The following is an 11340-nucleotide window of genomic DNA, read 5'->3' on the forward strand; positions in this document are numbered from 1 at the left end:
TCACAAAGGACACACTACTGTGTGATTGGTGGGCATAGAAGCAGTAATTGCTGACAGAAGCACGCTTGTGACCTTGGCTGTAAATTCATGAACAGGCATTACAGTGTTTCTGTCTCTGCAAGCCAAAGTACTCTCATGCTGAAGAACTTCTTCCTCAGATCCACTCTGAGCAGCCCTGCTCTCCCTCAGCTTCAAACCATTCCCCTTGCCCTGTCTTTAGACACCCTTATGGAAAAAGTCCCTCTGCAGCCTTCCTGCTGCAGGTTCCCTTCAGGTACTGGGAGGTAGCTTTAAAGTCTCCCTGGAGTCTTGTCCCCTTCAGGCTGAGCAGCCCCAGCTCCCTCAGCCTATCCTCTTAGAAGTGCTCCAGCCCTTGGCTCATCCTCGTGGTCCTGCTCTGAACTGGTTCCAGCAGTTTTTCGTTCTTCAGCTGGACTGTGGCCATGTGGAATGTTTTGGGTTGTGCTTTTGCCTTTGCATGCTGAAAGACTTCCTGTGTTACCTTAGTAGTACGTTTCATGTGCAGGGTTCCTGTCTGTGATCTCTTGCTGCTGGGGAAGTCATGAGCTACCTGTGGGGGTGTGAAATGCAGTAAGCTTCCATCGCGTTGCCTGCACGGATGTGAGGGGACAAAGTACTGCTGAGAAGCTTTTTTGTACCATTCTCTTCCCCCTTCCCCTCTTGCCTTTAAGGGAACACACACAGGGAGAAGCTCACTGAGCGCCCTCTGACATGCTGTAGGAATTCTTTGCTTTGCAGTGTTTTACACTGTGGCTCTTCAAACCTGTAACCCATCTGCTTTCCATTGCCAGCGAGCTGACCATCCGTACTACCGTCGTCTTGAATGCCTCCAACCAGCAGTGTTTGCTGCCAGACAGACACCTGGAGAAGACAGAGGACATGGTTAAGTTCATGAAGGATATCTTGGATGGTGCTGCTGAAGTAAGTCTTTGTTGTGGCTTGAGATATATTGGTTGGTGTTTGGTTTTTCCCCCCTTAGCTGCGGTGGCTCCGATTGTTACGCCGTGTGATTTATCTTCCTGTCCTGGCTGTCTTCCCGTGCTGGGTGCTGGCAGTGAATACGTGGTGAGGAGTGCTTGGGGTGTGCCATCCTTTGCTGTTCTCACTGTGGGAACTCCAAGAGCCATGGAATGGGTGCGTTATGAGTGATGCACAATTAATAACCAATATTAATGTTGGTATCCAGGCAAAGGTTGTTAATAACTACAACCAACCTGTTTCTTATCATTCAGTCTCTGCAGAAAGCTTATTTACAAGGTTCAAAGCACACAGCTGGGGTATTTGTACACTTAGAATCATGGAATCAGCCAGGTTGGAAGAGACATCCAAGCTCATCCAGCCCAACCTAGCCCCAGCCCTCTCCAGTCAGCTAGGCCATGGCACTAAGTGCCTCATCCAGGCTTTTCTTGAGCAGCTGCAGGGACTGCGACTCCCTAGGCAGCCTCTGTGGTCTGAGAGTAGAGCAGCAACTTGCTGTTAGTTTGCTGTGATGGTCTCAAACAACTGTGGGAGAGTTTGGCATGAGCCTGTTGGAATGCTTAGCCTTACTGGAGGAGCTGGGAGCGTCTGGGCAGCATGAAATGCAAGAGCAATTGCTTTTCACTGCCTTCTTAAGGGACTTAAGGGTTGGGAGGTCTGAAGAATGAACTGTTGGGACCCTAACTGCAAAGTGTCAGCAGTTTTGACATGGTTCCATTTGACATTGCAGGCACAGGCTGGTGATGGACTTCTGCAACGAAGCAAGAGAGTCATCTGTGAGGCCAAGGCTGCTGTAATGGTAGAGTTCATTGCCTATTCAGTGAGGTGATGTTCTTGTCAGTCAAGAAGGACTTAGTTGCAGAGGCTTTAGAAATGCTTTGATGTAAGCTTGTTGCCATGCTGTGCCTAGTGTATCTATTGTCACTATTTAGAACTAGGCTTAAACCAAATGAACTTCTTGAATAAAACAGCCAATCATGGCTGCCACAGTTCTACCTGTTCCACCTGCATGAATTTCACGTTTTTCACTCTGCTGTTAGTCTGACATATTTTAAGGGACAGAATCATGGAAATCCAACCTCTTTTCCTTGAGCTTTTTGCCATCGCTTCAGAGGTTCTTTTGTGTTCTGAGCAATGTTTTGGTTTCAGTCTGTGCCAGTCCTCTGTCAGCCTCCCAGCCAAGTAATCTCTGCTCCTGTTGAGGCGGAGCAGCTTCTGTCTGTTGTTACTTGTCCTAGTGCTGAGCACCACCAAGCAGCAGCTGGCACCTTGGTGCTGACCCCTGCCCCTCGGCAATGTATAGACGTTAAGGAGATCCCTTCTCTTCTCCAGACTAAACAGCCCGAGGCCTCTCTCTCTTCTTTCCAGCCCCCTCGTCTCTTGCCCCCCCACCTCTTCACCCCCCCACCTCCTCTCTTTTCCCACCCCTCCTCTCTTCACCCCCCCACCTCCTCTCTTTTCCCACCCCTCCTCTCTTCACCCCCCCACCTCCTCTCTTTTCCACCCCTCCTCTCTTCACCCCCCCACCTCCTCTCTTTTCCACCCCTCCTCTCTTCACCCCCCCACCTCCTCTCTTTTCCCACCCCTCCTCTCTTCACCCCCCCACCTCCTCTCTTTTCCCACCCCTCCTCTCTTCACCCCCCCACCTCCTCTCTTTTCCCACCCCTCCTCTCTTTTCCCACCCCTCCTCTCTTTTCCCACTCCTCCTCTCTTTTCCCACTCCTCCACCTCCTCTCTTTTCCCACCCCTCCACCTCCTCTCTTTTCCCACCCCTCCTCCTCCTCTCTTTTCCCACCCCTCCTCCTCCTCTCTGTTCCCACCCCTCCTCCTCCTCTCTTTTCCCACCCCTCCTCTCTTTTCCCACCCCTCCTCTCTTTTCCCACCCCTCCTCTCTTCACCCCCCCACCTCCTCTCTTCACCCCCCCACCTCCTCTCTTTTCCCACCCCTCTTCTCACCCCCCCCCATTTTTCTCTCCCTTCCCACCTCCTCTCTTCTCTCTCCCCCACAATAACGAGAGCCACACCAGAGGCCGGAGCTGTGCTGTCACAGCAAGCAAAGGGCAAAGGAGGCAACGAGATGCTGTAGGGACTCTGACTCTTGCTGCCAGGCTGCAACAAGAGGAAGGGAGATTCTGGCCCCAAACAGGTGAAAACAAGAGAGGAGCAAGGCAGGAAGAACAAAAGCAAGCCTATCTCATGAAGGAAACAGCACAACTTCAAGCACAGCTTTAAGCACAACATTCCAAGGAGGAAGAGAAATCCCAAGCAGAGGAAAGGGGAAGAGTGGCTTAGAGAAAAGCAAAAGCACCCCACAAAGAACGCAGCCAAAACACCACCCCACAAAGGACACAGCCAACCTACCACCACAAAGGGGATCAGCCAAAGGCTTCTGCCTCTCCTGGGGCAGCTTAAAAAGGGGAGGTCAATTGAAGTCTCCTCCCACCCCAGCTGTGGCTACTTTGCCCTCCCTGCTCAGTGCCCTTTATAAGCAGTGCAGGAGGAGCCCAGCCCCAAGCTGGGCCCATTGCGGGCCAAGGGATCCTCTGCCTGGCATCCCAGGTGAGTGTGCACGGGTGAGCACCGGGTGCGTGGTGGAGGGTTTCAAAGGCCGGGGGGCCTGGCTGGCCCCCCGGCTAGCTAGGGCTACCTTAGGGCTGTGCTACTGACCCACCGCAACATCCACCTTAGCTCACGGGTGCTAAGTCTGTGTTGTTACTGAGGCTGAGTTTGCTTTAGGAGTTTGGATCCTCAAGGGTTTTGCTCTGGGTTCTGCGATGGATGCAAAGATGGAGCAGGAGCACAAACTGGAGCTGGTAACAGACGAGGATCTTCAAAAGTTTTACTCTAGGTTCTGCGATGGATGTGAACATGGACCAGGAGCATGAACTGGAGCTGGTAACGGACCAGGAGCCGCAGCTGGTAATGGAACTGGTAACAGCCAAAGCTGGTAACGTAGAGTGGAGAGGAGGAAAGCAGCAGAGACTGCCCGGGGGAAGGTGGAGGGCAGCGGCAGGATGGCAGGGGCTGCCCAGAGAGGTTGTGGAGTCTCATTCTCTGGAGCCTTTCAAGGCCTGTCTGGATCTGTTCCTCTGTGAGCTGAGCCAATCTGTATGGTCCTGCTCTGGCAGGGGAGTTGGACTCGATGATCTCTTTGGGTCCCTTCCAACCCCTGACATCCTGTGAGTCTGTGATTATGTCTAAGCTTGACTTCAATATTGTCTAGGAGCTTGAATTCAGCATTACGTATAAGCTGAAATTAATTACTCTAATCACAGCCAGTTGCTAATCTTTTCCAGCCCCTTTGGTTATCTAGTCTCTGCCCACTGCAGCTGTGTGTGGGGTGCTTGGCTGTTTACAGCTCCATTTGCTGAGCTGACTGGGAACCAAAGATGTTCCCAGCATGGGTTGCTCATGTTTATCAATTCTTGTGTGCTGTGCTAATCAAGAATTTCTCCAACAGATTATTTAATTTGACCCGGGGGAAAGTGAAGATGGAAACTTTGTCAAAATAGAGAAGTGAAGAATATTTAATCTATTTCCTGAAATTTCCTTAGCTGATATCAGAAATTAAATTGCATTACTGCTCAAGGCGAAACCAATAAAGCACTTCAAGCACAAATAGCAAGGAACTGGAACATTCTTACCAATGAAACTGGAGAATAGAGAGGAGTGTGGAGCACTAAAACTAGCATCATAGAATCAGTCAGGGTTGGAAGGAACCACAAGGAGCAGCCAGTTCCAAGCCCTTTTGTGGTGCAGTGGTAGAATTCTCGTCTGCCATGTGGGAGACCCAGGTTCAATTCCCCAAAGGGGATGGGTTTTGTGGTGCAGGGAGATCTGTGAGTGTCTAGAGGGGTTCTGGGGTCTCTAAAAAGGTCTGGGGCTGGGCTAGAGGCTTCTGGGCTCATCTGCAGTGAGCCTGGGGGCCCTCAAAAGGGTCTGGGGACAGGTAAAATGGGCCTGGGGTCATGCAGCAGGGTTCAGGGGCATCAGAAGGGGCATTGTGGGCATCTAAGTTGGCCTGGGGTCCTCTGGAGGTTGCCTCCCTCTTTCTGTCTCTGTTGTTTGTGCCTGGGTGAGAGTTCTCTGCTGTGTTTGTTCTCTCTTTTTGCAGGGAGCTGAACTGCTTTGCCCCAGCCCAGCTGCAGATTTGCACTCAGCCTCAGCCCCAAGCCCTGGCAGGGTGGGATGCTTTGGTACCAGGCCGTGGAGCTGTTTGAAATGCAATTGCTGCTTGCAGCTGGTTCAGAAATGGATTTCCTGTGGCTGTGGGGGCAGAAATGTCTCTGTGGTGAGTTGCTGCCAAGTGCCAGCCTTGCTTAAAGCCTTCTCTTAGGCCTTTCAGTGTGCTGATGGTTGCAGAGGAGAAGCTCAGGGTGTGAGGGAGTGAAAACTGAAGGGGGTGTTCAGGTGTGGGGAGAGGCCTCTGCCCTGGAGAGGCTGCTGGGCAGTGCTGCTGCAGCTAAGGTCTCCCTCGGGGAGCTGTTCCCCTCAGGGGCACTCTGGTGGCACTGTGCAGGAGGTGGCAGCCAGAAGGCAGAGCTGCCTGGGCCTCGTTGCTGTGCTGGCCAAAGCAGGTCACTTGTGCAGCTGTGCCACTTGCTGCTCAGGGCTGTGCTTGGGCAGAGAGGCAGCTGTGCCAGCAGCCTGTGCCGCAGTGCAGTTGGTGCTGGTGCAGTGGAGCCTTTGCTGCTTGGCTCTGGGCTGATGGCAGTGGAGCCCCAGAGGCAGCGGTGCCAGGGCAGCTGAGCAGGGGCTGGGCTAGGGGCCGAGGCTGTGCTGCCTGCAGAGGCTTTTGTGTGCCTGTGTCGGGGTGGATTTAACATCCTTTTACTGCTGGGATGTGCTCCTGCTGCTGCCTTTCTGCTGCCCGGCTGGGAGGGGTCCAGAGGGACTGGGAGACACCAGGAGGGATTGGGAGGAGACTGGGAGGGCATTGGGAGGGAGTGGGAAGGGATGCATGAGGGACTGGGAGTGAATGTGAGTGACTGGGAGGGGAATGGGTAGGGCTGAAGGGGGTTGGGAGGAAATGGGAGAGGACTGGAAGGGACTGGGACTGAGAGAGACTGGGATGGATTGGGGAGGGGCTGGGAGAGGAATGGGATGGAGGAGGAAAGGACAGGAATGGGAATGAAGGCAATTGGGAGGGAACTGGGAGAGGACAGGGCCAGACTGGGAGGGATTGGGATGGATTCAGTGGAAGTGGGAGAGACTGGGATTGGGAGGAGACTGGGAGGGCATTGGGATTGAGTGGGAGGAGTGGGATGGACTGGGAAGGGCCTGTGAGGGGATTTGGAGGGACTGATGGGAACTGGGAGTGGAATGGGAGGGACTGGGAAGGGACTTGGAGAGGCTGAGAGAGACTGAGCCAGACTGGGAGGTGTTTGGGAGGCAGTGAGAGGGATTCAGTGGAACTGGGAGGGATTGGGAGGAGAGGGAGGGGTCTGGGAAGGCATCAGGGTTGGCCTGGAGGGATTGGGATGGGGAAGGCCTGGGAGGTAGTGGGAGGGGACTGGGAAGGGGCTGGGAGGGGAATTGGAGGGACTGGGAGAGAGCGATAGGGGATTGGGAGTTACTGAGGGGACTGGAAGGAGACTGGGATATACTGGGAGATAGTGGAATGGACAGGGAGGGATTGTGAGGGGCTGGGTGGGACTGGAAGGGGACTGGGAAGGACTGAGAGAGACTGGGCTGGACTGAGAGGGGACTGGACTGGCAATGGGAGGGAGTGGGAAGGCATCTGGAAGGGATCAGAAGGAATTGGAAGAGACTGAGAGGGAATTTGGCATGGGAGGGTATTGGGAAAGGCTCTGGGGGGATTGCAAGAGACTGGGATGGACTGGGACGGAGTGGGATGGACTGGAATGGGAGTGAGAGGTGTGAGGGAGGGAAATGGGACTGGGAGGTCCTGGGATGGGACAGGAAGGGGAATGGGAGGGACTGATGGGAACAGGGAGAGGAATGGGATGGACTTGGAGGGACTGGGAAAGGACTTGGAGAGGCTGAGACTGAGCCAGACTGGGAGGGGTTTGGGAGGCACTGAGAAGAACTGGGAGGGAGTGGGAAGCCTGCAGAGGGACTGGGAGAGAGTGATAGGGGATTGGGAGTTCCTGGAGGGGACTGGAAGGGGAATGGGATATGCTGGGAGGTAGAGGAATGGACTGGGAGGGAGCTGGGTGGGACTGATGGGGACTGGGAGGAAATGGGAGGGGACTGGGATGGACTGGAAGGGTTTGGGAGAGAGTGAGAGGGGATGTGGAATGAGTTTGGAGAGACTGGGAGGGACTGGAAGGGATTGGGAGAGAGTGAGAGGGGATGTGGAATGAGTTTGGAGAGACTGGGAGGGACTGGAAGGGATTGGGAGAGAGTGGGAGGGGATGTGGAATGAGTTTGGAGAGACTGGGAGGGACTGGAAGGGATTGGGAGAGAGTGGGAGGGATTGGGAGGAATTCAGAGGGACTGGAAGGGATTGGGAGAGAGTGGGAGGAATTCAGAGAGACTGGGAGGGACTGGGGTGGAGTGGGAAGGAATAAATGAGTGACTGGGAGGGATTGGGAGAGACTGGGAGGGGATTGCGAGGGACTACTTGGAACTGGAAGAGGAATGGGATGGTCTGGGAGGGACTTGGAGAGACTAAGCCAGACTGGGAGGGGTTTGGGAGACACTGAGAAGGACTAGGAGGGGACCAGGCTAGACTGGGGGGGGATTCAGAGGAACTGGGAGGGATTGGGAGGAGACTGGGAGGGAGTGGGATGGAGTGGGAAGGGATTGATGAGGGACTGGGAGTGATTGTGAGTGACTGGGAGAGCCATGGAGGGGAACAGGAGGGGCAGATGGGGAGTGGGATGGGATTGGGAGGGACTGGCGAGGAGTGGGAGGAGACTGCGAGGTAGTGGGAGGGAAGTGGGAAAGGATGAGGGACTGGGAGGCAGTGGGAGGAGATTGGGAGGGGATTTGGAGGGACTGGGAGAGAGTGATGGGGATTGGGAGCTGATGGAGGGGACTGGAAGGGGACTGGGGTATACTGGGAGCCAGTAGGATAGACTGGGAAGGATTGGGAGAGGACTGGGTGGGAGTGATAGAGACCTGGGACAGGACTGGGAGAGACTGGGAGGGGACTGGGATGGACCTGGCAAGAACTGGATTAGGACTGGGAGAGAACTGGGATGGGCCTGGAAGGGACTGGGAAGGACTGGGAATGTGAAAGTACTGGGAAAGGAGTGGAATGGGATTGTGAGAGACTGGGAGGGAGTGGGTGGGATTCAGAGGAACTGGGAGAGAGTTGGATGGACTGGGAAGGGATCTGGGAGAGACTCGAGGGGACTGGGATGGACTGGGAAGGGGACTGAGGTGGCATGGAGGGGTATGGGACTGGGAGGTACTGAGAAGGGACTGAGAGGGCAATGGGATGGACTGGGAGGAACTGGTGTGGAACTGGGAAGGGGGGGAAGGCCAGAGAGAGAATGGGAGGGGAATGGGTTGGACCTGGTTAAAGACTGGATTGGGACTGGGAGGGTATTAGGAGAGGCCTGGAAGGGGCTGAGAAGGACTGGGATGTACTGGGAAAGGCCTGGAATGGGATTGTGAGACTGGGATGGAACTGGGAGGGGATTGGGAGGGAGTGAGTGGGATTCAGAGGAACTGGGAGAGTCTGGGATGGACTGAGAGTGGGCTGGGCTGGGAAGGGATCTGGGAAGGAGTGAGGGGACTGGGAGGGATTGGGAAGAGGACAGAGAGCTGTCAGGGAGGGGAATGGGACTGGGAGGTACTGGGATGGGACAGGGAGGGGAATGGGAGGGACTGATGGGAAGTGGGAGAGGAATGAGATGGCCTGGGAGGGGATCTGGAATGGATTGTGAGAGAGTGGGAGGGGACTGGGAAGGGATTGGGATAGACTGGGAGCTAGGGGGATGGACTGGGAAGGATTGGGAGGGGGCTGGGTGGGAGTGATAGAGGATTGGAAGGAAATGGGAGAGGACTGGAATGGGATTGGGAAGGGACCGGGATGGACCTGGTAAGGACTGGATTTGGACTGGGAGGTACTGGGAGAGGACTGTGAGGGAACTGGGATAGGCCTGGAAGGGACTGAGGAGGACTGAGAGGTGGCAGGGAGGGGACTGGGCCAGGGAGAGGATTGGGGGGAATGGGAAAGGGTTTGGAATGGATTGGGACTGGGCCAGAGTGGGAGGGGAGTGGAAAGGTAGTGGGAGGGTGTGAAAGGTAGTTGGAGGGCACTGGAAGAGACTAGGAGGGGATTGGGATGGACTGGGAAGGGACTGGTGAGGATTGGATTGGGACTGGGAGAAGCCTGGAAGGTACTGAGAAGAAGTGGGAGGGGACTGGGATGTACTGGGAAAGGAGTGGGATGGGATTGAAAGAGACTGGGGTGGGACTGGGAGGGGGTTGTAGGGAGTGGGTGGGATTCAAAGGAACTGGGAAGGACTGGGAGGAGACTGGGAGTGGGGTGGACTGGGAATAGACCTGGGAAGAAGAGAGTGGAACTGGGAGGGGACTGTGAGGGATTGGATGGGACTGGGAAGGGGCCTGAGAGGTGGCAGGGAGGGAAGTGGGACTGGGAGGTACTGGGATGGGATAGGGAGGAGATTGTGAGGGACTCATGGGAACTTGTGGAGAAATGGGAGGGAATGGGAAAGGACTGGAAAGGGACTGGGATATACTGGGAGACTGTGGGATGGACTGGGAAGGATTGGGGGAGGGCTGGGTGGGACTGATAGGGGCTTGGGAGGGACTGGGAGAGACTGGGATGGACCTGATGACGACTGGACTGAGACTGGGAGGGACTAGGAGATGACTGTGAGGGAACTGGGAAAGATCTGGAAGGGACTGAAAAGGACAGGGAGGGGAGTGGGATGTTCTGGGAAAGGAGTGGAATTGGATTGTGAGAGACTGGGCTGGGACTGGGAGGGGACTGAGAGAGAGTGGGTGGGACTGGGAACAACTGAGCTGAACTGGGAGGGGACTGGGAAGGGGCCTGAGAGGTGCCAGGGAGGGGAATGGGACTGGGAGGTAGTGGGATGGGGCAGGGAGGGGAATGGGAGAGACTGATGGGAAGTTAGAAAGGAATGGGCTGGACTTGCAGGGAGTGGGAGGGGATTGGGAGGGAATGTGATGGGGTCTGGAATGGATTATGAGTGACTGGGAGGGGACTGAGCCAGAGTGGGAGGGGATTGGAAGGGATTGGGATGTACTGGGAGCTAGTGGGATGGACTGGGAAGGATTGGGTGAGGCTGGGTGGGACTGGGAGTGGATTGAGAGGAACTGGGAGAGGTTGGGAGGGACTGGAGTTGGACTGAGACTGGGAGGGGACTGAGGTGGACCTGCTAAGGACTGGATTAGGACTGGGAGGGACAGAGAAGGTTTGGGAGGGGAGTGGGATGTACTGGGAAATGACTGGAGTGGGATTATGAGAGACTGGGATGGGACTGGGAAGGAGACTGTGAGGTGGCAGTGAGGAGAATGGGTCTGGGAGGGACAGGGATGGTAATGGGAGGAACTGTTGGGAACTGGGGGAGGAATGGGATGCACTGGGCTGGAGTAGGAGGGCATTGGGAGGGAATGGGAAGGGATCTGGAATAGATTGTGAGTGACTGGGGGGGACTGAGCCAGAGTGGGAGTGGACAGGGAAGATACTGGGAGGGGAATGGGAAGGCAGTGTGAGGGTGTGAAAGGTAGTTGGGGTGGCCTGGAAGGCCCTGGGAGAGTATTGAGAGGGAGTGTGAGGGGACTGGAAGGAGACTGGGATATACTGGGAGCTAGTTGGATGGAGTGGGAAGGATTGGGTGGGGCTGTGTGGGACTGATAGGGGATTGGGAGGAGATTGGAACGGACTGGGAGGGGAGTGGGATGTGTTGGGAAAGGACTGGAATGGGATTGTGAGAGACTGGGAGGGGACCAGGAGGGATTGTGTAGGACTGGAGTGGGATTGTGAGAGACTGGGATGGGACTGGGAGAGGATTGGAGAGAGTGGGTGGAATTCAGAGGAACGGGGAAGGACCGGGAGGAGCCTGAGAGGGCATTGGAATGGACTGGGAGGGAGTGGGATGGTGTGGGAAGGGATCTGAAGGGACCTGGGAAGGAGCAGAAGTGGGAGGGGACTGTGGGGGATTGGGTGGGACTGGGAAGGGGCCTGAGAGGTGGCAGGGAAGGGAATGGGAGGGACTGATGGGAAGAAGAAGAAGGAGGTAGAGTGGGAAGAGATCTGGAATGGATTGTGAGTGACTGGGAGGGGACTGGGAAGAGACTGGCAGGGGAGTGGAAAGGTAGTGTGAGGAGGTGAAAGGTAGTTGGGGTGGCCTGGAAGGGACTGGGAAGGCATTGGGA

General features: G+C 55.4%; 1 protein-coding gene across 3 annotated transcripts in view; it reads left to right on the plus strand.

Annotated features, from left to right (window-relative positions):
* Nucleotides 1-1979, plus strand: part of LOC135173849 (protein disulfide-isomerase TMX3-like) — a 42324-nt gene extending 40345 nt beyond the window's left edge. For 2 of the 3 annotated variants that reach the window (XR_010301453.1, XM_064141051.1), the window contains 2 exons: nucleotides 813-942; nucleotides 1730-1979. Coding sequence is in view for 2 of the 3 variants with exons in the window: in XM_064141051.1 (XP_063997121.1) it covers nucleotides 813-942; nucleotides 1730-1828 (229 nt within the window). In the remaining variant the exon portion in view is untranslated. Of the gene's footprint in view, nucleotides 1-280; nucleotides 592-812; nucleotides 943-1729 lie in introns of those variants that run through there. The other variant, XM_064141052.1, reaches the window with a different exon arrangement.
* Nucleotides 1980-11340: the final 9361 nt, after the last annotated feature.

Source organism: Pogoniulus pusillus, unplaced genomic scaffold (assembly GCF_015220805.1).
Source record: "Pogoniulus pusillus isolate bPogPus1 unplaced genomic scaffold, bPogPus1.pri scaffold_100_arrow_ctg1, whole genome shotgun sequence".
Classification (NCBI taxonomy): Eukaryota; Metazoa; Chordata; class Aves; order Piciformes; family Lybiidae; genus Pogoniulus; species Pogoniulus pusillus.